This window comes from Alligator mississippiensis, chromosome 10 (genome assembly GCF_030867095.1).
Source record: "Alligator mississippiensis isolate rAllMis1 chromosome 10, rAllMis1, whole genome shotgun sequence".
Taxonomy (NCBI): domain Eukaryota; kingdom Metazoa; phylum Chordata; order Crocodylia; family Alligatoridae; genus Alligator; species Alligator mississippiensis.
In genome coordinates, this window is record NC_081833.1 from 52,299,864 (window position 1) to 52,324,474 (window position 24,611).

Genomic DNA, 24,611 nt, shown 5'->3' on the forward strand with positions numbered 1-24,611 from the left:
CCAGGGGGCAGGGCAACAGTATGGGGAACTGAACCAGAGTTTGGGCTGAGAGAGGCAGGGCAGAAAAAACTGGGGCTGTGCACTGCAGTGGTGGGGGCGCCCACATGGGCACGTGTTGTAGCTGGGGAGGGAAGTCGTTCTCCCGTGCCCAAATGGTACAGAGGCGAGGGACACCTATGCAGGTGCATCATTCAGCAATGGGTTGGGAGGGAGCACCACATGGCAGAACTCATGTGGCCTGAATGGTGGGAAGCTCCCAGGGTTTAGAAGCTGGACAGCCCTGATCAAACTAAACCCTTGGCACTAGCATATGTAACAGGATATTCAAAGATTGTTTTAGAAAAACAGAATCAAAAGCAGTCAGCAGCGAGCGCTTAACATGAGAACCTCAGATCTAGGCCACTTAACCTTGCAACTAGAAATGAAAGAAAAAAATATGAATCAAAAGGAAGTTTGATGCCTGTTAATGGGTAATAAAGTAGATCAAAAGATCCACAGTTTATCATGTTAACCTAAAATGTTATTTTATTAACTATACTAAGCACCTAAATTCTTCTGAATAAAGTAGGGAAATGCTACAGTAAAAAAATAAGGCAGGCATGTAGCCAAGGTATATTCAGAATGTATTTTAATACAAAATATATGCAATGATTGTGACTGATAGTGAAATAAAAAAATCAGAACTTCCTTGGGTAGAGTATTTGCTCAATACCCGACTATTTTCCTAAATCTGCATGCATATTACTCCAGCATGAGGAGACGGAAGATAATTGGACAGAACACAGGACCCTGAAACCCTACTGGAATAGAGAGATACAAAAAAAACCAAACTACTAACCTTGTTGGTAAATATAAACCAGTTTTAAAACTTCCAAATATCTGCACCTGAAACACAGAAAACCTTATTTAATTAAAAAAATTCTGAAGTCGCCTAAAAGACGTATTGTTTATTAAAGTTTGACTACTGCAACCCTCTATAGGTAGTTGATATTCCTGAACTGCACATTATGAACAAAAAGGGTTTATGATATAGTAATTTAAACATGTAACTAATTTAACAAATATCTGTAGGTCTAGTGGTTGATTGCTGGATTGTATTATTACTACATTGCAGTAATACTATAATGCAGTACAGTGATACAACACAGCAAATCAGCCACTAGACCTACAAATATTTGTGTAAGTAGATTTCAAATAGCATAATTAAAATAAATACATACATTCCTAATGCAAGTATTATATATGAAACAACTTTAATAGCTTTATTAGTTTTTCCATTGTAAACCCCCAATTTAAATTTTTAAATGGAAAAAAAAAAAAATCACTGTATAAAAAGTGATTCATATTTAAGTTCAAATTTAGTTTACAATGTCTAAAGAGAAAAAAAAACATTAGAAAACCATGTAAAAATAGTGAGGAAAAAATTACTAGTTCAATTATTTTTTGTGCTTTTATGACCTGATGGGCGGGATTCCCTGGAAGGCCAGTCTGAAGGGGAAAGGAGTCCTGGAGAACTGGTTGTATTTTACTGAAACCTTACTGAGGGTGCAGGGACAAACTATCCCAAATGTGCAGAAAGAATAGCAAATATAGCAGGTGACCAGCTTATCAGAGAGCACTCCAGTGAACTTAAACACACAAGGAAGATTACAAGAAGCATAAGCTTGGACACACAACTAGGGAAGAGTATTGCTCAGGCATGCAGGGATGAAATGAGGAAGGCCGAAGCGCAGTTGGAGTTGAAGTTAGCAAGGGACATGAAAGGTAACAAGAAGGGTTTTTATATCTTTGTTAGCGATAAGAGGAAGGTCAGGGAATGTATGAGTCCCTTACTAAATGGGACAGACAGCCTAGTGATAGATGAGGAGAAAAAGGCTGATCATCAATGCCTTTTTTACCCAAGTCTTTACACGCAAAGTCAGCTCCCAGATTATTGCATCAGGCAGCACAGTTTGGGGGAAAAATGAGTAGACTTCAGTGGTGAAAGAACAGTTTAGGGACTATTTCGAAAAGCTGGACATGTACAAGTCCATGGGGCCAGATACAACGCATCCAAGGGTGTTAAAGGAGTTGGCTGATGTGATTGCCGAGCCATTGGCTATTATCTTTGAAAACTCATGGCGAATGGGGGAGGTCCCGGAAGACTGAAAATGGCAAACATAGTACCTATCTTGAAGCAAGAGAAGGAGGATCCAGGGGACTACAGATTAGTCAGCCTCACCTCAGTCCCAGGAAAAAATCATGGAGGTCCTCAAGGAATCCATTTTAAGCACTTAGAGGAAAAGAAGGTGATCAGGAACAGTAAGCATAGACTCACCAAGAGCAAGTCATACCTGACCAACCTGATTCCCTTCTATGAGGAGATAACTGGATCTGTGGATGCAGGAAAAGCAATGGACGTGACATGCCTTGACTTTAGCAAGGCTGTTGATACAGTCTCCCACAGCATTCTTGCGGGGAAGCTAAGGAAGTATGGGCTGGATGAATGGAGCGTAAAGTGGACAGAAAGCTGACTGAATCATCAGGTTCAACAAGTAGTGATCAATGGCTTGACATCTAGTTGGCAGCCAGTATCAAGTGGAGTGCCCCAAGGTTCGGCCCTGGGACTGGTTTTGTTCAATATCTTCATTAATGATCTGGAAAATGGGATGAAGTGCACCCTCAGCAAGTTTGCAGATGACATCAAGCTGGGGGGAGTAGCAGATACGCTGGAGGATAGGGCTAGGATTCAGTGACCTAGACAAATTGGAGGATTGGGTCAAAAGAAATCTTAAGAGGTGCAACAAGGTCCTGCGCACTGGGGATGGAACAATCCCATGCACCAGTACAGGCTTGGAACCAGCTGGCTAAGCAGCAGCTCTGCAGAAAAGCACCTGGGGTTTACAGTGGACAATAAGCTGGGTATGAATCAACAATGTGCCCTTGTTACCAAAAAGGCTAACCTACTAATGCAGCCCAATATGCGAAGAGTTGCCAGTGGATTGAGGAAAGTAATTATTCCCCTCTATTCTGCATTGCTGAGGCCATATCTGAAGTACAGTGTCGAACTTTGTGCACACCAGTACAGGAAGGATGTGGACAAGTTAGAGAGTCCAGCAGAGGGCAACAAAAATGGCTAGGGGGCTGGAGCACATACCCTAATTTTCTATGATTCTATTATGTAAAACTGGCATTTGTTTTTAAAATGTGATTTTACAGATAGCAACTCTAGAATTTTTGAAAGATAGGATTTTGAAAAGATCCAATCTGTTCCAAATTGCATGGGAAATGGTATACACAGTTCTCTTGTCTCAGCTAAACACAAACTCCAATTATTTCTTAAGGATCCATAAATACACTATGTTTGTTTGTCTCCTTGATGTAGCTGTGTTTAATCATTACTTACAATAAAAGTTCATGGTGAACTTGTATTGAATATGGTTTGACCAAAACCATGTTTTGGCTGCATACACATGTTCAGATTATCTGGAAGATTTCTCCCGGGGTTGATTTTCTGGTAGAAAAAAAAAAAAAACCTTACTAGGAGATCCCTGAACAAACACTTAATTGTTGAGACCCTGAGGAGCAAACAGCTTAACAGTGCTGATATTGCACAGCCAGGGGGACTCTGTACACGCATCTCAGCATGGCAGCGGTGCACAAGGCAGCCCTGACTGGCTGATCCAGAATGCCCAGGGTCAGCCCATGTCTCCCTGTTACTTAATGAGGAAATCATGAAGGGGGTATGTTCTCTTCCAGTAGAGTCCAGTGAATGACAGAATGTCTCCCAGGAGGTTGGAGGGGAGCAAAAGCACGCTGGGATGCTTGAGGACTGCTGCAGCATCTCCCAGAAGAGAATGTGTAGACAGTCCCCCTCCCAGGAGAAACTCTCCTAGAAGTGACTTAATCCAAGTTACTTTTCTCCTGGAGTAGCCATTTTTGCTCTGGGAGTAAGAGCCTGAACCATCTGCATACTTGCAGTTTCTCCTGGTAGACCAGCAACTCTCACAAGAGAAACTGAATGTCTGCATATGGCCCCAATTAACTCAGAAGGGTACAAGGGCTGGTCAGCACTTGGCTCCCACTCTCTATGGTACGTTACTGGTACAACAAGTAAGTCTCCATACTTTGTCTAATCTTCAGCAAGACCTCCCTACAGAAACACACAGATTGCTCTGATGCACATTTCATGTACTGATGTGTTTCCCTCAGCTATTTCAAATGGCCGTTTGTATTTTACTATTCCGCCCAAGGTATTATTTTTATGGTTACATAAAACAAAAATTTTGCAAGTGACATGATATTTTAAATATATAATTTGGAAAAACAAAGTATTTTTCAGAGTTTAAGTTACTATGCCTTTCCTTTTTTTTTTTTTTTCTTACCCTAAAAAGCCATTTTTACATACTCTTCTGTAAGAATTCGTAAATTGTTATGTTCAGAGACCGGGGGGGGGCAGGCAGCGTATGCACAAGTGAGCAACTGTGTATGAGCAATGGCTTCTTTCAAGCCAGCTGAAACTAATATCCAGATTTTTAAGGAACTTGACAGCTTTATAACCCATGTACTAAAGAATCAACAAAATCATCTACCTGACTCCACTAGGGTCCATACAAGCCATTACTTTTGCCAACAACACAGAGTAAAAAGTTCTTACACAGTAAAACAAATGGCCCAAAGAGCAAAGGAATACCCAAATCTACCCTCACATAGCAGCAAAAAAAACATTTGCGAGTGAAAAATATTCTGTAGCATACAAATAAGAGACAAGTTGGTCAGAAACAGTGAATGAAACTTAGCAGTGGAATGCATGCGACCTTTGTAGAAAAGTGAGCAGCACGTATTTATCTCTCAACACCACAACAATAAGTAATATGAGAAACATTTAAAAAAAAATACTAAAGAAAACCAATGCTTGATTTAACAATCAAACAAATGGCAGGAGAGCTAAAGCACTTCAACATTTATATCTTTAACCCATCCCAAATATGAAACATTTCATGATTTACTTCACAAGAACAGTGCAGACAGTAAATTTGTGCTGTAAGAAGTACTACTGGTAGCATGCATTTTTTTTTACCTTATATAGGGGCAAATGTTGGTTTTTGTTCGCAAACTGCTGATATATTATGTAATGCCACAGTGGACTTCTTTTCCTCAGTGCACATATTTTTAGTATTCTGCCTTGAATTCTTAGACATGGACGCAATAAAATACAGTACTAATGCTTCTGAGGAAACCTTTACCAGAGTATTTCTGGACACAACCCATGCACCAAACAGATCCTGACAAACTTCTCAAGTTAATGCCGAGCTTGAAAGTAAAAAAAAAAAAATCTTCAACTTGCCAGTGGCCCAAGAGGAAAATTTCCAAAGCTGGTTTATAATCCTTCTCTCCCAACATAAACTCTAGAAAAACTCACTGTTTGTTTTGTACAGAGTTAAGTTTTCCACTTCCTGTGCTGCATCCAACTATGGTATTATCATAATTGCAATGCACAAGGTACGCAATATCGACTAAGGCCTATAAGGAGGACTATGCTAATATTTGGGCATGATTAAAGATAACGCAACACACTTACCCTCAATTTCACTACAGGAGAGCTCTTGTAAATTCAGATACTAGCAAGATTTAATGTTCATTTTGTCAAAGTCTTTGATTTTAAGTGTCTTCATTTAAACTACTCGTGTTGTTCTGCTTCAATGTAATTAAAGCCTTTCTTATGGTGGAACTCTGCTGATGCCAAGAACAGTTCTCACTTGCTAGGAATGTTTCCTTCTAAGCACATTCCCCTCGAGTAAGAGAGCAAATGACACAATTGCTAACTTCTATAAATAAAGTTACAGTTTAAGATTGTGTACCAAGGAAAGAGAAACCATACTCGATTGTAATATACATTTAGGGTGGTTACACCTGACTTCTGGTGATTCACTGTCAAATCATACATAACATTTAAATCTCAGTGCAACTAATTTGAAATTAAAAGCTAAATTACATGAATCAAATTGTGATTAATTAAAATATTGAAGCTTCCTCACAACGAACACAAAGAATTAATATCCAATTGGTAGAGGAAGTGATATTGATTTCTAAATTGCATTTTATGTAATGAATTTACTGTTGTAATCCTTTAAAGTTTTAATCTGTTTACGCTCAACATCTTAATTTGGAAATATATGTAAAGTTTTTAAAATGTGAGAGCAATAATTTGCGAGCCACGAGCTGCAACACTACACTATCATCTACAGCAGGTTGGCAACCTTTTGCCGGCACAGGCCGCAGCTTGCAACCTTGCAATCTGTGGGCCACAAATCTCTGCCCTTCCACTCCCCCCCAAGTGGCCAGCTGCCAGAAACCCAATCCCTCTGGAACAAGGATAAACTCAGACACCACGAAGCAGCGTCTCTGCAGTCTCTTTAGACAACTATAGTTACTACTAACAAGATACAAGAACAAGTATGAAAAGTGAAAGCCCTACGTGTGAAGATCGGTTTACTTAATCCATCTCCTTTAATATTGCTGTGAACTATCCCAATTTTGTTGGTTTGGAGAGCAAAATTATTGGTGGCATAATTTTATTCTGTGAAAGCCTCAAGAATATAGAGAACAGTGAAAATGCTTGTCGCTCCATTACAAAAGATAAACTACCATGATATCAACTAATTTCTGGAATAAAACCGCATACTGTATTATATATACAGGTATAATCCTCCAACCCCAACAGAAGAGGTCTGGGTCTTCCCTCTTTAGATCCTTTTCTTGCTATTCCCCTGGCATCACAGCCTCTTCCCCCACCTATAGTGTGAGACAGATTGTGGATTTGTTTCTTTTCACTGGGAACTTTAAATGGATTTCAGTTTCAGGTGTTAGGAGAGAAGCCTTCCCAGATCTCTAGCAGGAAATAGCTACTTGCTATAGCAAGCACACTGCTCTTCTAGTAATGACTGGAAAAAGCAAATAGGGCTGTCCACTAACAGTGATACAAGTCACGTCAGTCAATTAGCCACATGCCAGGCTCATTTTTTAATATCTGAACAGGGCTAGAATCCTGTTCTTCTATAAGTCTATCTGTGATTCTCAACCAGGGTGCCACAGCACTCTGGGGTGCCTTAAAATCTTTTCAAGGGTGCCACAGGGTACCACAGTGTCAGCACTGCTAGTTTTGCAAACTTGATTCACAAGATAAACTCAGAGATTAAACACACAAATCCATACTTATGATCTTTCTAAATTCTCTGCAACATAAAAACTGCTCTATTATTTTTCTGTAGTCAAGAAAAGATAGAAAACTAAAAGCTGACATTTTGCAAGTATAAAAAGGTTGAGAACCACTGGTATAGCAACATGCACGTTTCTTCTCTTAAGCATAGAAAAGTATGGCAACTTGCTGGATCTGCTATATTTAGATGCCAAGTCTAACCGTAGACTGGATCTGACCCAAGCAATATGACAGACATTAGTACAATATAGGGGAAAAAATCATTACGTAAACCATAAGAAAGTTCTAAAAAAGGGAGAGAGAGGCATAAAATTCCTTTACTCTTTTTTCTTAGCACATTAGTAGTGGGGGTATTACCATCTTCTAGATCTGACAAGTTGTGGTTACAAATAAACACAGCAGATGCAAATGACTGCACACTCAAGACTAGGAGCTGGATATGATACACCTACAAAAGGAGCATCCCACTGTATTGTTCAAAACACATGACCTCCAGAGGAATGTGTTCCTTTGGAAATGGTTCTGCCAGGGGGCATCTCCAACAGGATCTCCTAATCTGGGGTTCTTTCTCCAGTATCACAGATTTCTTTGTATTTGGAATCGGGAAAGGCACTTGAGATAATGTTTCTGCTACTTCTCAGACCTATCCAAGTGTTGGGGTCAACAGTGGCCTGCATATATGCATTAGGATACATGAGTAATCATGGTTCTGGAAGACATGTCTACCTTTTTTTTTCCCCCAGCAGAAAGCTTCAAGTCCCTTTTATACTATGTCCATTCCATTGAGAATAGAAAACTCCAGCCATCTGATCTCCCAGAATCTGGAGGACAATAAGAATTGGCTTTGCACAGGTATTGTCCCTAAGCGGAGGAGCCATTCATTGTTTATATATCTGCATGAGTTAAATATACACAGTCCTCTGGATTCTGGTTAGACTTCAAAGCCTTAAGGTCAGATGACAGGAGGTGAAGTATAACAAGATAAGTTAAATGAGGAAGTGGAGCAGAAAGGTTTGAGAGAAAGAAAGGAACAGCAGGAAAAGAAACAAGATTAAAAGAAACATAGGAAGATACAAGGTAGAGGAAACATATTGAAGACAGTGTTCAACAATACATCATTTGATTAATCTCACAAGCATTTGTCAAAAATATTATTCAACCAAAAAATCTGTAGTATTCAGGTAGTTTTATGATTGGATAAATGCTAATTTACAAATAAATTAGATAAAGAACACGGAAATGTTTATATATTCCAAACATTTCCCCCCACTATTTTACTAGGCCCATTAGCTATTTACAAAAAGAAAACATTTTTTTCAATTGAAAAAAATCTGAGAAATCAAATCTGATATGAGATTGTTTAAAACATGATCTGTAGATGTTGCATCAGATATTCTTCCACCCTAGCTAGTAGACTTACTTCATGGACCCATAGATCTAAGGTACTGGAGTTGCAAAAACTTCTGTGACAGGACACTTTACAGGTCTGTTTAATTATATTCATTATCTTACATATTACAATTTAACAGATGTATCTGCTAATTTTGGATTCTTCCTTGCTTGCCTATACCAGTATCTCATATATCAGGGCTGTACAACTGCCAATGCACAAAGGGGTAATACATGCCTAGTGTTGCACATTCTAAGTTTTTACCGATTTTCACTGATAACGGAAATTAAGTCATTCAGTTTTTACTGATTTACACCTGTTTTTCAGTTCAAATCCCTGTTAATTGGCACGAGTGGGGAATGGGCCATTCCCCACTTGTGTCGGCAAACAGGGAATTGAACTGAAAAACAGGTGGTGCTAGTAAGCTAAAAGTGCCACTGTGCCAGTTACCTGAGGCACAGATTTCCAGCCGGCCGGAGAGGAGGAGCGGTGGCAGCAGCTGCTTGCAGAGCAGGGGGCAGTGGCATGGCAGTAGATGAGCAGGGGCCAGGGAAGGGTGGCTGGAGCTGCTGCCTGGAGGCGCGGGGCTCCTGTCTCTGACCCCAGGTGAGGCAGGACACATCATGGGAATCCATCCCGGGGCAAGCAGGTCCAAGCTGCACCCTGGCGGCTCCAGCTTCAGCCCTGCCCCGGGCACTGGGAGCTGCGAGCCCCGCGGGGGGGCGGGGCAGCAGGGAGAACCTAGTCCCACTCCCTGCGGCAGGCACTGCACCCAGCCACTCCACATAAGCCCACAGGGCTGCAGCCGCTGCCTGGGGGTGCTGGGCTCCCGGCTCTGACCCCAGGCAGGGCGGGAGGTGCCAGTGCTGGGGTCAGGTCTCATTCACCCTCCAACATCCAGCCATATGCCACTACCCCCCCCCCCCAAAAAAAACACCAAGGCAGCCTGGCAGCAGGCTGCTGCAGCAGGGGGGAGAGGAGCAATTGCAGCCATGCAAGAAAGGCAGGGCGCGGTGCCATGTGCTTCCTACCGCTGATCTGGGGGCACGTGCCCCCCAGCCCACAGCCCTCCCAGGGGATGTGTAGCAGCAAAAACTGCACTCTCCCACCCCGCGCCCTACACCCACTGACAGCTCCCCCTACTTTGCTCCCTGCTGCAGCCGCAGGAGCGGCTGATGGGCTGTACCACGTACTTCCCCCTGCCCCTTCCCTAGTCCCAGGAGCCTTACTCCCTCACTGCTGATTTAAACCAATTTTTTTCCTTTTCTTCCTTTTATCCTGATCATCCTGGCTTTTATGTTTCAAAGATAAAGCCCAAAAAATTCCTGGATATATATATAATATTTTTAAAAATAAAAACTGAGAAAACAGAACATGTATGTGCCCCACAGGCTCCTAACCAGCCACGACTCCTCTAATTGTTCTGGCTGCATAGCAGCTGGAGTCTCTAAACCAGGGGTTTTCAACCTTTTTGAATCAGTGTAACCCCAGCAGCCATACATGAGGCAGTGTACCCCCAGTGGCCGGATGTGAAGGGGAGGGGTGACATACAGCCAGACAACCCCTGTTGACAACCCCTGCTCTAGACTCCACTGCTTCTTCCTGCCTTTACACCAAGGGGTGGGGCAGTGCAGCAGCACAGGGAACTGAGGGTGAGTCTGGGCCATGCTGGGAAGTGGTGGGAAAAGAGAGGAGGAAATTGGGGCTGAGTACCAGGGTATAATGCAGGCACATTTTGTGGCAGGAAGGGATTGCACTTGCACAGAGCAGTGGTGGGGAGAGGGGTGCTCAGTGCAGCAGCAGCGAAGAGTTGCCTGCATGGCCGAGCAGTGCAGTGGTCAAAAGAGTGTCCACACAGGATGCCTGGTGTGGTCTGTGCAGCAACCAGTCCCACTAGTGTGGCCTCCAGGGGCTTAAAAGTTTGACCCGGTCTTATATCATTATGGCCATCAAGCTACCCCCTCCAAAAACCAACCTACCTCTGCACTTATGCCTAACCTCATGCTCCTAAGTAACATATTGCAGGTATAAAAAAAAACAAAATATATGAAATATATGAAAACTTAATAACATTTCATGCCCTTTCTTTTTCTGTAGTATAGCTCATTTAGATCCTTAGGACAGGGCCTTTGTTCCTGTATTGTTTTAAAATGCCATGTTCAACTGTATTGCTTCCAGGGAAAAAGTGTCATTGTATATTATATTTTGCTAGAAAACATTATCATCATCATTATTAATATTAACAGCAGTAATAATAGTAATTATTAATATCATTATCATTATTATCATTAGAAAAGGTGATCTTTTAATTAAGAAAGTTGTTTACAATAAATGAACAAAAAATCATAAAGAGATAAAGCTTTAAAATCCTGCCAAGTCCTACTCACATCTGCATTGGGCCAGAGTTCCTTAATAACATTTTCTATCCTATTCACCACTTCCATTCGCATCCTCTCTTCTTCAGCTCTAGGAGACATATATTTGTAGAAGTCAATGATTTCCTCGTGAAGACTGGAGATAGAGAGAGGGGAGGGGGGAGAAAAATCCAACAAAAATTACCACCACCACCACCAAAAAAATCTGTGTAATATAAACAGGATTTTATTATTTCAAACCAATAGTTGAAAAATATTTCTTGAACACCAAATACTGCCTTTAAACCAGAAGCAACTTTGTTTTAGCAGATTAATGGAACAAAATTTCATCCATTCACCTACAAAATAGATGCTAAACTTGTTGCATGTTTACTAAAAATATGCAAAAGGAAACCAAAACCAAAGTTGCTTTTGTTTACATTAAAAGTGAAGACTAATACCACCACTAAACAGTAGTAAGTTTAAAATCTTCAATTAACACTCAATATACTTAAGGTAGGATGCATTATGCAGGCATTTAAACAAGGCTTTTAAGCCATCTTTTTCTAATTGACCCCTGAGCACAAACAGGCATCTGCAGAAACAATTTGCTATTCCACTTAAATTCAGTTACCAGTGATTTAAAAGGATGTGAAATAGCAACTGAACTGTCATTGCAGCTACACACCTGTTTGTTTCTGCTAAACAGCACACATTCAGACCCAACAACATATTCTGTACCATTAGCACTATAGTGAGTAATGCATAACTGGGAACACGGAAGAATATGAGCCTGATAAATGACCAAGATGTGAGACAGACTGCATTTGAGCAGGTAGTAGCAGTAAGGGTTTGAGTAGGGTTTTTGTGAATTACATCTACATGCTGACATTATGTTTGATTAACCAGGAAAACAAAGCAAAAAACAAAATAAATAAAACAATGCTCCCCTCCAAAAAACAATATTCTCCCAGCTTTCTCTCCTTCTACACTGTCAAATTAAACAGTCCTTCAATTCCTAAAAGACTAGAGTCCTGGCACAGAGCTGCTTATTTTATTTAATTAGTTTGTTACAGCCCTAATATGCTAGCAGGTAGTTGCTTCAAACACGTTTTAAAGAAGGTAAGAGCCATATAAATCGAATCCCTCTTGCCCTAGAGTTCTGATGGACTACTAGGGGGAGTGATTTGCAAAATTAAAGCCTTTCAATGAGAAATGAAAAGTCTTCGTAATATCTGCACAAGAGATTAGGGGAACAAACAGTCTCTATCTTTATATAATTAGGGATCTACCTAAATTGTGGAGAGGCAAAGGGTTTTTTTGCAACCCACTCACGGTTCACACAGCATATTTTGTGTAATCTGCAGCACAACAGAACTTTGGTACACATAAACTGCTTTCAAAACCAGTTTAAGATAAACCTGGATGGACGTAGTATCAGGCTTCACTGATTTAGGTTAAATCAGCTTATTGAACTTCTGTCCCAGGTTCCCTCCAGATTCAAGTTAAGTCACAGTACCCCAGCATCCCAGGATGCTTTGCACCTCCCCTACCTTGCAGGGTAGGTAGGCCAGCCTTGGCCAAAGCTGTCTGCTCCAGTCAAGCCACAAGGTATACTCTAAAATCTCCCAGACTCTGGCCTGGGCCACTGCAGGCATGTGGCTGCATTTCTGGAATCAAAAGTAAATGTCTGTTCTTTTGCTTATTGGTTCAATCTAGGCAACTTAGACTAACCTGCAAAGATCGAACTGATTCAGCCTCAGGTTTTTTGACTGTCTGCACTTAGTCCTTGACTGGTGACTGCCTTTCATTCAGCCCTGCCCCTCAGCGCTGATTGGTGGAGGAGGCCAAGGAGGGACGAGGGGGCAGCTGCTATCTTGATTAATGGCTGCCCTTCGTGCTGCCCTGCCCCTTGGTGCCAACTGGCAGAGAAGCTCCAGCAGAGGGGAAGGAAGGACAAGGGGGCAGCTATCGTGTCTGCTACCCTTTGTGCCACTCTGACAGTTGGCACCTTCCCCTCCCAGCAGTGAGGACCACCAGCTTCCACTGAGGAGTTCTGATGAACTAATCACATGCCACTTGGGGGTATTTGATTTCTTAATGATGTTATTTCTCAAAGGTCTCAACTCCACAGCTAGTAGTTTCTCTTAGCCATCTCACTGCACTTCAGTCAGTCTGTAATTAATTTTAAAGGGACCTTCTGTAGTGTTATAACTCTGTAGCAGCAAAGAGGTTTGGGAGAGAAGCACGTGCAAGTAGAAGACAAATCTGAACGCTTCATAATCAACAACAGAACTTACTGATCTCACCAGTCAAAGATCACTAAAGCTGCCAAAACTAATGATCAAGTTTGTAAAGGTTAGGGTGATAACTACATATATTACTGCTGTCCATGGTGACAGAAAAGAAAAGGAAGCGATAAGAAAGAAGAATAGGAGACTGTTTAACAAAAACCTAGAATTCCCTGTCTTTTTTTTTTTTTTTTTTTTTTTTTTTATAGAAAAAAACACAAAAAAATGGAATCCCAAGTTACAAAAGGGATTGTTTCCAGGGCTTCAGGGCATGCCAAAAGTTACAGGAGTATACAAAAAGAGATATCAGTAACAGTTCCTTGATTCCCATTCATATGGTTTTATTATATTAGTCTGCCTCACTTTCTTTGGGGAGCCCTGCAGAATGGACCAAGCAGCCCGACCCTGCTCACTGCACAACGAGGGAGGCATGTGCAAGATAAGCATGTTCATGGGGGCCCCACATTCACACTCCCCCATGCACCCCAACACACACCCACAGCCCCCCCCCACAAACCCAATACCCACACCTTTCCCCCCTCCCCACATGTGCACACACACATGTGCACACACACCGCCCATACTCACCTAATATCCCCTCACACCCTTCTATGCTCCCCCCCACAAATATACAAGAGTAAGACTTAATTTTGAGTTATTATGCAATCACCTCTATGTACACTACACACACACATAAATCGGGACAAAGTATTTTTTGAAATAAAATTAAAATATGTTATAGTTGATATTTGCTTTTCAGTATACAATTTATTTTTTTTCCCTAGTTCCAAGATGGTAACCTCCTCCCCACCCAGGAATACTTCCAGGGGCAATGGGAGGGACTTCCAGTGGCAAAAGTCAAGGGTTAGGGGTGGGACTTCCAGTCCCAAGATGGTGACCAGGGGATGGGGCACCTGTCAAGGGGCGGGGCTACCCTTGCAGCCCTCAACAGCTCACCAAAACTCATTAAGTGGCTCTCCAGTTGAAATAATTGCCCACCCTTATACACAGCCTTGAATGCACTGTGCAAACTCTGCATGTCATACATTTTCAACAAATTGTTGGACTGGACTGGTCATCTATAGCTCTCCATGGACACAACATAATTGTTAGTTCAACTAGTGACAACTGCATAAGACACGACATGAAGAGTATTCATTAGATCCATGTACAACTTGATGGGTCACTTGACTTGGATGTGTGGTTCTTATACCAATTTTTTGCTGGAACATGGTAGAACAGTAACAGTTCAAAAGGCAGAGTAGCAAAATTCTACTATTTGGTACCCATCGCTTACTTCTCCTAGCAGGAAAGTACCAAAAAGTATCATTATAAAGCCAAGAAAAAATACTAGTAGAGAAAGATTCGAGTTTTAGCTTGATACGAAGTGATTTAGCAGTACGAATCCAATTAAGTTAAATAACTAAAATAACATTGAAAACTTAAACTCAAGGTTATAAGAAGTATAGTATTCAATGGCTTAGTCGATCAAGAATTATTATAAAAAGTGCCACTACACACAGTTTGCTTGGATTATGAAACATTTTGTAAACAAGTTTTATTGAGATATTCTAAATCTTTAGATTAAAGATGAAAAGGATCCACAAATTAGTTCTGACTCTATGACAGTATTTTCCTTCTATTTAATGCCACTGCATTCATTAAGTTTCTCTGGATAAAAATCTCATAATGAGCAGGCTTTAAGGAAACTGTTATACATCTATAAGAAACATTCTGTTCATAGTCAGGCAAGGTGTATTGTTATTTGAATTTATATTTATTTATGCAGGAAAGGAACGATTATTCTACCTGATCAAGATACAATTCTAATATAATGAAACTCACTGGGTTTATCTACACGTACGTTAATGTGCCTTTTCTAATACTCATTAAATTTAGTACCTCAAATGTGAGGTATTAAATTAATGCACATTAGACCGTGCTATTGCACAGTAGCGCATTTGCACACCTTTTTTAGCGACGCTTAATGCAAAGTAGAGTAATTTACTGTGCATTAGCATAATGTCACTTTTTTTACATGATGTTTTAATGCACAGTAAAATAGTCTACTCGACTGAGCATTAAGGCTCGCATGTAGAGCACCCACTATGCTAAAAATACAGCAACAGAATCAGCAAAAGAAGAACAGCCTGGAGAGGTGTGGGCACTAACATGCATTTTTGACAGCCCAGAGGTTGCAAGTTTGAGGCCATAGTAGAAGTGCTCATGGCAAGGCCAGTCAGATTCCAATAAATCTGAATTCTGATAAATACTTTGTCACAAGGACATGAGAAAGGAAAGGAAAGGAAAGGAAAGGAAAGGAAAGGAAAGGAAAGGAAAGGAAAACTAAGGGATGCGTTCTTTCGTAAAATGTAAAGAAGATATCTGTAACAACTGGACATCCCAGGGCTGATCTCAATATAGACCTGCCCGCTTGTTTCCAAGCAAACCATCCGCTCGTCTCTCCTGCCATGCCTTGATGATCCAGATTATCAGATGTTGATCAGGCGGGAGGCTGCCCTTTTTCTGCCCTGATGACAAGGGCCTCTGTACATGCTCCGACCTTCCCTTGACATATCCCATGCCTTGCAGATGAATCTTGGCCTAACACCCAGCCTCATCACAATATTTACATATACTGGGCTCCCAGCCCCATCCTCTGGCTCCAGGCCCCATCTTCAGGCCACAAACCTCTCCCAGCTATAAGCCCTGTCCTCGGGCTCCAAGCCCCATCCCCAGGCTACAAGCCCCCTCTGGTTCCAAGCCATCCCCAGGCATCACCCAATCTCTATCTCCCTAGGCCCCTCACAGTGGGACTAGGGCTCCAAGCCCCGTCCCCCCTGAAGCCTAACACCTAGCTCCATAATGTGCCCAGGATCTTCTGCGAGACTGGGCGCTGCTGCAGGTCCCTCTACCAACCTGGGCCCTGCCTCAGTGCTTGCAGTGAGCCTGGGCTCCCCCTGTCTCACAACCCACCAGAGATGTAAGCGCTGGGGTTTTCAGGCACACCTACTTGCCTTTCACTGGGGAGATAACTGGCCTGGCATTTCTGGGGAGCTACCCTGCCACAGGTAGCTCTACCAGGCCACCCTTCCCCAGCAGGGTGGTTTCAGGTCATGCTCAAGACCATGGGGCCTCCTCCTTCCCCACAGCCCTAGCTCTTACCTCCAAGATATTCCAGGCAGCAGCTCAGCCAGATGTTGCCTCCTTAGCTGGTAGCAGCAAACTGCTGCCCTGCAGTTCAGGAACCCAGCTCTCATATATTGCAACTGAGCCTCATTCCCCAAGCAGGCAACTCTGCTTGATTACCACCACAGGCAGCTGAGGGCTGCCTGGCTGCCACTCAAGCCCCTGCTAGTAAATCGAGCACAGGGTGCTCTGTTACAATATCAATCATAAAAAAAGTTTGAGTCTTCTATGTAACAATCCTGGTGCAGAGCATATGTTCAACCCACGTTCTTTTTATAAAGATGGTTTGGTAAAAAGTAAGAGGTCTATATCAATTTTAGCAGTCTTCAAATAGACAACTGACTCGAAAGGTAGACTCTGCCTTACCTAGATACCACACTTATCTGAACCCAAGATGACTTTGAATTTAATTGGATTCTACACATGGAAAAAAAACAACTCTGCTATAATTTTCCAAGCGTAGAGTCTAATACTGGAGTGTTGTCTTAAATTCATCCACCAACTGCTGCATCAGGGAAAGCAGTGGCAAAAGGAACAGATGGTGAAGGGAAAGTGGCCTGGCCCTTGCCTCTTACTTCTCCCACACTGAGTGCCTGTAGCCTCAGGCATCTGCTCCCCACCAAAAATTTCCTCTCCCTGGTGCCTGTTCCCCTGACACTTGCCCCTTGCTCCGGCCTTAAGCAGGCAGTAGCAACAGCAGTGGCAGCTCCAACCCCAGGGAGACAGCAGCAGCAGCTCTGGCCCTGGCTCCAGGCAGGCAGTGGCAACGGAAGCCCCAAATAGGCGGTGGTGGCAACAGCTTTGGCCCCGACCCTGGATCAGACCTAGGGCAAGACTTGGAGTACCAGGCTGGTACTCAAATGCAAGATAAATTCTACCCCCTGCCACAGGCTGAATGTGTGTGAGTTGGGAGGAGGAAGAGAACAGGGAATCCTCATCATAGATTCAAGTACATCCGGTAGTTTACAAGCCTCATTCCAATTAATTAGTTATCCTTTCCTAACATACAAACCTGAAGATAGTAGCATTCACTATTAAAAAGTATCTTCATTTTATCCCATAATTTTGATTGAAAACAAACTGATAACGGATGCCACACAGCTGTACAACTTTGCCCATATTTTGCGTGGCATACTTAGGATTAACAGATATGCTTAGACTGGAATCTACATGTTTTGTAGTCTTAAAGTCACTCCTTTTGGCTATCAGTTTGCAAAACTTATTCCTCAGTCCTTTTAAGTTTCCATTTCTCAGTACTGTTGTTTCATGCAGGAAAACGAGTGAATTGGCCACATAGAAGTAAACAATAAAGAACTCTTGCATCACTGGGTCAGCAGTGCAAAGTATTTAACAAAGCTAGGTTATTGAAACCATGACCATGAGGAGCATGCTCAAATTTAAGTTTCTGTTTCCATTTGTGTTTGATGTTGGCAAACGAAGTAGAACAGGGGTGAGCAGCACTGTTGGGCAGAGTGCCAAAAACGCCTGCAAGCTTGATTTGCAAGATGTTGGCAAGCCAAGGCAGAGGGTTGGGGAGCTGTGAGGGGCCCGATCCTTGTAGTAGCAGCACAGCCCTAGCCCCTTCCCCACTATCCGCCCTGAGGCGTGGATGCCAAGCAAAATGCCTTCACATTCTACACACTGAAACCCGTGCCAGGGGTTGCCTACCCTGGAGTAGAAGATTAGCAAGAGTACAAAACATCAGCCAATAAATGTTGTTTTAAAAAAAACAAAACAAAACAAAACAAAAACCCAAAAAGCAAAAACAAAACAAACAAACAAAAACAACAATTGCAGATTAGCAAAATCATTTTTCAGCTATGAAGCAGCAAAAAAAACAAAACAAACCCAAATAGACAAATATGGAAGTGTCAGTCAGTTTACGGCCCTTTTGTTCTTTTGCCAAGCTCTGCACCAAAACTTTAAAAACCACCCATCTATGTAACATAGGTCTTTAAAAAAGGCTTGCACTTTTTAGCTTTTAAAGTTGTCTAACAATCCTTCTTCAGGGTTATACTGATTTAAAATGGGTGAGGGATCAAACCCATTTTTCAGAGAAAAGCTAAAGAACTCATCCTTCAGAAGAGAAGAGATATGCAATGTCTGGAAACTGGAGAGAATGGAATGAAAAAAAATCTTGAACATTTTACATAGAAATTAAAGAGTGTTAAGATTACAAAAAAAGCCAACAAAACAAAACCGTAAATTAAAAAAATGCTGCCGTCACCAAGGCAAGTGATGCAATGAATAACAGGACACTAAATACATTAGGTGCCAGAAGTATATGGTATCTCATACCAACTGCACCCAAGGCAAGTTAGACACTGAAAATCAATTCCTTGGCTTTCACTGGCTTGCATCTCAACCATATTTAAAAAGGAGTTGTAGTTTAATTAAAATCAAGTTGGAAAAAACAGTTTTCTACTAACAGGAATGTGTTATAGCAATAAAGTAATAATGGCAGCCTAAAAAAATTGAGGCTGTGAAAACTTCATTTTCAATTTTAGCATTGTCCCGTAGGGAAATTAATTAATTCTCTTCCAGACAGAGCAATATTTTCTCCCTTCTAATTGCACAACAACTGAAAAGATAAAGAATAGTAAAGTTCACAACCATAATTCAATTCTTTTGTTCAAAAGTGAGAACCCGAGGTAAGAGCAATCTTTGACCTGTTCAAGTGTTAAAAGGGAAAGTATCTCCAATGGATTAGTATTGCAGAGTGTCCCCTCTCCCTACCCAGAGTCCCCAAGACAGGCAAGTGGTAGTGTAACTAGAAGTGGGCGAGTAGGGCACCAGCCCTGGGCAATGTCTTAGCAGGAATGCCAGAATGGCAATGCCCTAGGGAATCTACACCACAGCTCCTGCTGCAGCAGCAGCAACAGTCAGAAGATTTTGTTGAGGCAGCAACAGCCTAGGACATCAAGTCCCTGGCACAGGTAAAAAGGATCCCCCCTTCACCTCTGCCCCATACTTTCTCTGACAGCGTTTTCCTCATGGTACAACCTTCTTAGTTATGCCTCTCGATGCAAGAGCTTTTTGATTGAGAAACACATCATGTACATCATTTTAAACTATCAGCATCTTCCAGGATTATCCAGTAGCCAAATAAGTGTAATGTCTATTATGTGGTAATCCAGAGGCAAATGCTTATCCCTTTGCTCTTGATCTGCGTAAGACTGTCATTACAGTAGTGCTGTGTGTTTCTAGAACTGCCATCAGGGGCATGCCCAGCACCAATATCCTGAGAATATCCCTGAGCACGTGCCAAAAAGCAACCATACAGCATTCTTCATCAAGTAACATGTATGAAACAGGCGTGTTTGGGTGATGCTCATTTCTCAGCTGTCATCTCAGGGGTAACCCTGAGTTCTTGAGTTGTGCTGAAGTTGGGAAGCTCGTCAATTGACCAGTCAAATAATATCAGTTGCAGCAGACTACTAGTTATTTGACCACAGTCAAAAACTGTCAAATATTACGTGAAACAAACAACAAAACTGGCCTGCTGCCTACTTAGCATAAGTCAGTTTTTAAAATGCAGTTATTTTATAGTTGCTATGCATGTTTTATTTCTAAACAGAAACATATTACTTTTTTATTCTTTTGTAACTGTTTGGGCTGACCCTGAAGTTTTGAGATAAAAGCTAAGGAAAAGAATTGTTCAGCCTTGATTATCATCCACATTTATACTTAGCAGTTATAAAAACTCATTACAATTTTTTAGAATGTAATTTCATTGTTTCACAGTAACAGATAATTAACTTGGAGGTGTTTTGTAATTACCATAAGTATCTAACCTATTGAAGATTAAAATCTCTCTCTTCACTGGTCTAATAAATAAATGCTTAAACTATTTGACCATTATTTGACAATATTTGACCGGTCAGTTGACCAGGTATTTTTGGATCAGTCAAATACCCAGCCTTAAGTGGTACATGCCCAAAGTGTTAGAAGAGGGGCTAACTGAAACCTTGGCCCTCAGGAGAAACTATGATTAAGAATAATAATATAAGTAACACTTGCCCTACAGAAAACAATGGCAGATACTTTTACATCTTTAACAACCCAAGACACACAGCTAAATCACCAGCAGGACCCCACCATTTCTTTGAAGTACCATGTATTGCGCCTACATATGGGCCCCACACAAAATAAATAAATAAATAAAAAATCCCTGCTGAGTCTTACACTGCATTTTACCAACCTGACAAACAGTACACTGATAATTTGACAGATTTTTGAGAATTAATTAACACAATTCCTCTAATAAAATTCACCTGTTTGGAATGTAGTGTCATATGCCTGTCTTTGCATACAGAAGCAGAATACACTGTGAAAAGTCTTACATGGGTTAAAAAAGGCAGATACTGTGCTAGCATTTGGCTAAATATCACATATGCCACTTACTTCAGAATGGCTGCTTGACAATGCAGTCTCCTAGGAAACAGTTAAACCAAGATCTAGGTAATTTTTAGAATTCATCGAAAAACTGTGATTTTCATCAATGTCATTTATAGTTTGCAGGGTAAATCATATGAATTATGTTTTAAAATTAAGGGTATATTTTTAAGCAGCACTTCAGAGATTTAGGAACTACAGGCAATTCATCTCATTTCCTTTGACTAGTCACTATTCCTGGGCAACTGGGTATGCAATATCTTTCGTGTTCCTGATCGAATGGCTACAGTACATGCTGGTTAATTTACCTATGGGGCAATTTGCCACTATGATTAATTCATCACTGTTCTAATTTTCCACCAGCACCTCTTCCGCTGTATCATCAACTCCTGATAATTGGTCACTACCAAATTATTTGCTGCATTATCTAGTATAAGCTTGCTCTCTCTCAACTCTGGTAGAGGGAAAAACCTATCTATCCATTCATTTATACCAGAAGTGTATGCTTCCATGCGTATTGGCAGTCACGTGACCAGCTGTAAACAAACAGTATGATCCCCCCCCAGCCCCCAAAGAGATTAAACAAATCAGTCATTTATGAATAAACTTTTAGATATTTTTCCAAAGATCAAATAAATACTGAATAGGAAAGGCAAAAAATTAGAAATTCTATTTAATGGGAATGCATGTGGCCAGAATCAAGGAAAGGGAAGGTTAAAATCTGGACTCATCTCTATAAAGGAGTTTTAATGAACGCACATGGAAAAATGAACTGTACCGATTAGTTTTAGTTCTATTTTATTCTGAACGATATTGCCCGTATTTTCAGGTTTTTATTTTAGAAACAGCTCTGGGTGAAAGCTGTCTTCATTAACTAGATTCAGGATTTCTTCAACCTTAGGCAAATTAGGCAGGGGAAAAATAAGCAGGGGCCTTTATCTTTCACTGACAGAATAAGAATTAACTTGTTCTTGAAGATGTATGCTATCTTCTGCACTAGCTTAGGGGAAAATTACTTCTTAAGCTTAAATCTAAAAACTATGTTCTGTAAAGTTAATAGTTTTCTTCCTATTTTAAAAAACAAATGTACTAATTCTAGATTAAATATTTAAAAATCTGCTCCACCTACACAAGACAACAGTTGAAATTTCAACTCCATAAATATTTAACTCGAACCATAGGAGAATAAGTAAAACATGCATTGCCATAATCTGTGTGCGCACTGGCCTGGACCCGGGCCAGCAGGGCTGTTCCACTTCCCGCAGCGCTCCTCCTCTTGCTCCTGCCCTTTCCGTGTTGCTCTGGGCAGGGGGGAAGCTTGAGCCAGCAGCTCCTGCTGGAGGTGAGGGGAGCAAAGCAACAGCCAGCCAGCTGCAGCCGCACCAAAAACAACTCCACCAGAAGTTGCGCAGTGGCTGGGGCTAGGACTGGGCTGGCGGGCACGGGGGAAACAGTGCAGGCTGCCCCAAGTGGGGTTCAGCCCCACGCAGAGCACTGCAGGGGCAGCCGTGGACTGCACAACCTGGGCAAGCTCTGCTGAATGTGCCTGGGACCTAGCCCCCCACCCTCCCCCATACAAATCCTGTAACACCCGCACAAGGTAAGGCATGCAGTGAGCAGACTGGTTTTGCCCACCTGTTCCACTCCCAAACACTGCTCCATGCCTACCCGCCCAAAGCCCCACAGGGAGTTTTGATGAATTGTTGCGGGAGGGGAAGGGTGGGAGGAAGAGGGGGTGCTGATCCAGCCCATGACAGATCATCAGAACTCCTTATGTGGCCCTTGGGTCCAAATAACTACATATTCCTGGTTTTAATTCAGGGTCATCTTGGATTCTGGTAAATACAATATATTTCAATATCCATTTAACCTACAAAGACACTAAGCAAAGTCATTGCTACAAATTAATAATCAAACTTTGCAGCATCATCTGGAGTTTCAAGCAGGCAGATGAGCTACTAGAGCAGTGGAGGTCAACCTTCAAGCAGAGGGCCTGCGTGCTTCCTCTGGTTGCACTGCAGGCCACTCCTCTCTGGTAGTGGACAGGATGAAAGGACAGAGGAGAAGGAGGTGGCTCCCACCGTCAGAGGGAGGGGAAGAGAGCAGAGCAGGGAGGGCTGCAGAGGGGATGACCAGTGCTAAGCAGGGCAGGGCAGGGGCCAAGATGCTTTCTGCTACTCCACTGTGCAACAGCCCAGATCTAGTTTAAAATGGACAGTACTATTCTTGATAGCATGACACACACACACACACACACACACACACACACACACACAGAGTGAAACATCACATTTCTGTAGCTTTCAAAATACCAGTAGAAAAAATCCAATTGCTCAATCCACAAATAGTAGTGTTTGGATCCTTCACTTATTCACTTCTTTTTTCACAACACTTTTTACCCTTCAAGTCCAACTATGCAAGCATGCAGTATTTAAGGTAGTGCTTCAAGTTTGGGAAATTCTTTGCAAGGATTCCTCATCTGGGACATGTACTCAGTTGGGAGGGAGCACCTGCTTCTCTCTTGAAAAACAGCTGTGCCTGCTGCCTCCAGACGTTTTGCTTCTCCCATTGAAGTGGTTCCACTTCACTTCTCTCTCCCTCACTTTGGTAATGGGTAGCACTGTGGAACAGCTGCAATGGGGTAGTAATAGTGATTCAGAAAGAAGGCTGCAGCATATTCCTGAAAAGAAGACTAATAATCCCTTGTCAAGTTGGAAGTTGGGTGAAAAAGAAAATGCCAATTAAACAACAGCACACAGCAAGGGACAATTTTGTACCATGAAGGAGAAAAATCAAACGAACCCCCCCCCCCCCACACACACACCACAAATTCCCCCGCACAATGGAAATATAAATCTAAATGAAAGACAAACAAGACAAACAAGGTAGAAGGAAGAATTTTTAATATCTGGAACATATCACGTAGCTGTTGTGCTGTGGCATGGCGTAGCATGACAATACCTGTAGGTGTTGATGCAAAACGTGGAAGGGACACACATGAGAAATTGTTATATTGCTCACGCACAACCATAATGGCAACTAACAAAAAGCTAATCCAACCACAAAAAAGGCTGATACTACAGCTTAATCCTGAATACATTTCACTGCTGAAAAACTCAATGCTTTTTTCAATACTAAAAAATACTCCCCAGATTTACATTAAAAAGGGACACTATATATGTGTGGCTGTAGGAAGCAAGAAGTTACGTGGGAACTATTTTCCCCTTCAAAGGATTGCATTGGGATTCATATGCTGCATAATAAGACAGCAAGGTACTGAAGCGGGTACCTAATGAATTTGAAGCATGAGTAGTTTTATTGGCTTAAAGTTTAAATTAAACACATGCTTAAGTAACTTCTTTAGCCAAAGCTTCAATCATAAGTGTAATCCCACACCAGAGGGCAGTGGGGGAAAATCTTTACTGCCTTTGTGCAAACTTGCGAAAAGTATGTGTCTTTAGTACAACCACAACACAAGTCTTTTTTTACTCTTCTGAAACACCAAAGAATACTCTTTATTACATGTGTGTGTAGGTTGTAGCCATGTTGATCTAAGGACATAGGCAGACAAGGTCCTTTGGGTGAATCTGGTATCTTTTATTAGATCAACTTAAACAGATGGAAAAAAAATTTTAAAGCAAGCTTTCGGGCTTAAAAACCCTTGCTTGCTTAATTTTTGTTTCCAACTATTTAAGTTGGTCTAATAAAAGATATCAGATTCACCCAAAGAATCTTGTCTGCCTTTATTACATACATAATTCCATAAAAATACAGCCAGGATTTTTAATTATATA

General features: G+C 41.6%; 1 protein-coding gene across 1 annotated transcript in view; it reads right to left on the minus strand.

Moving 5' to 3' along the window:
* TENT4B (terminal nucleotidyltransferase 4B) overlaps positions 1-24,611 on the minus strand; it is a 69,237-nt gene that overhangs the window by 23,460 nt on the left and 21,166 nt on the right. The window contains exons 2-3 of the mRNA XM_006273209.4: positions 10,976-11,099; positions 839-885 (exon numbers count right to left, since the gene is read on the minus strand). Coding sequence (XP_006273271.2) covers positions 839-885; positions 10,976-11,099 — 171 coding nt within the window. The remainder of the gene's footprint in view (positions 1-838; positions 886-10,975; positions 11,100-24,611) is intronic.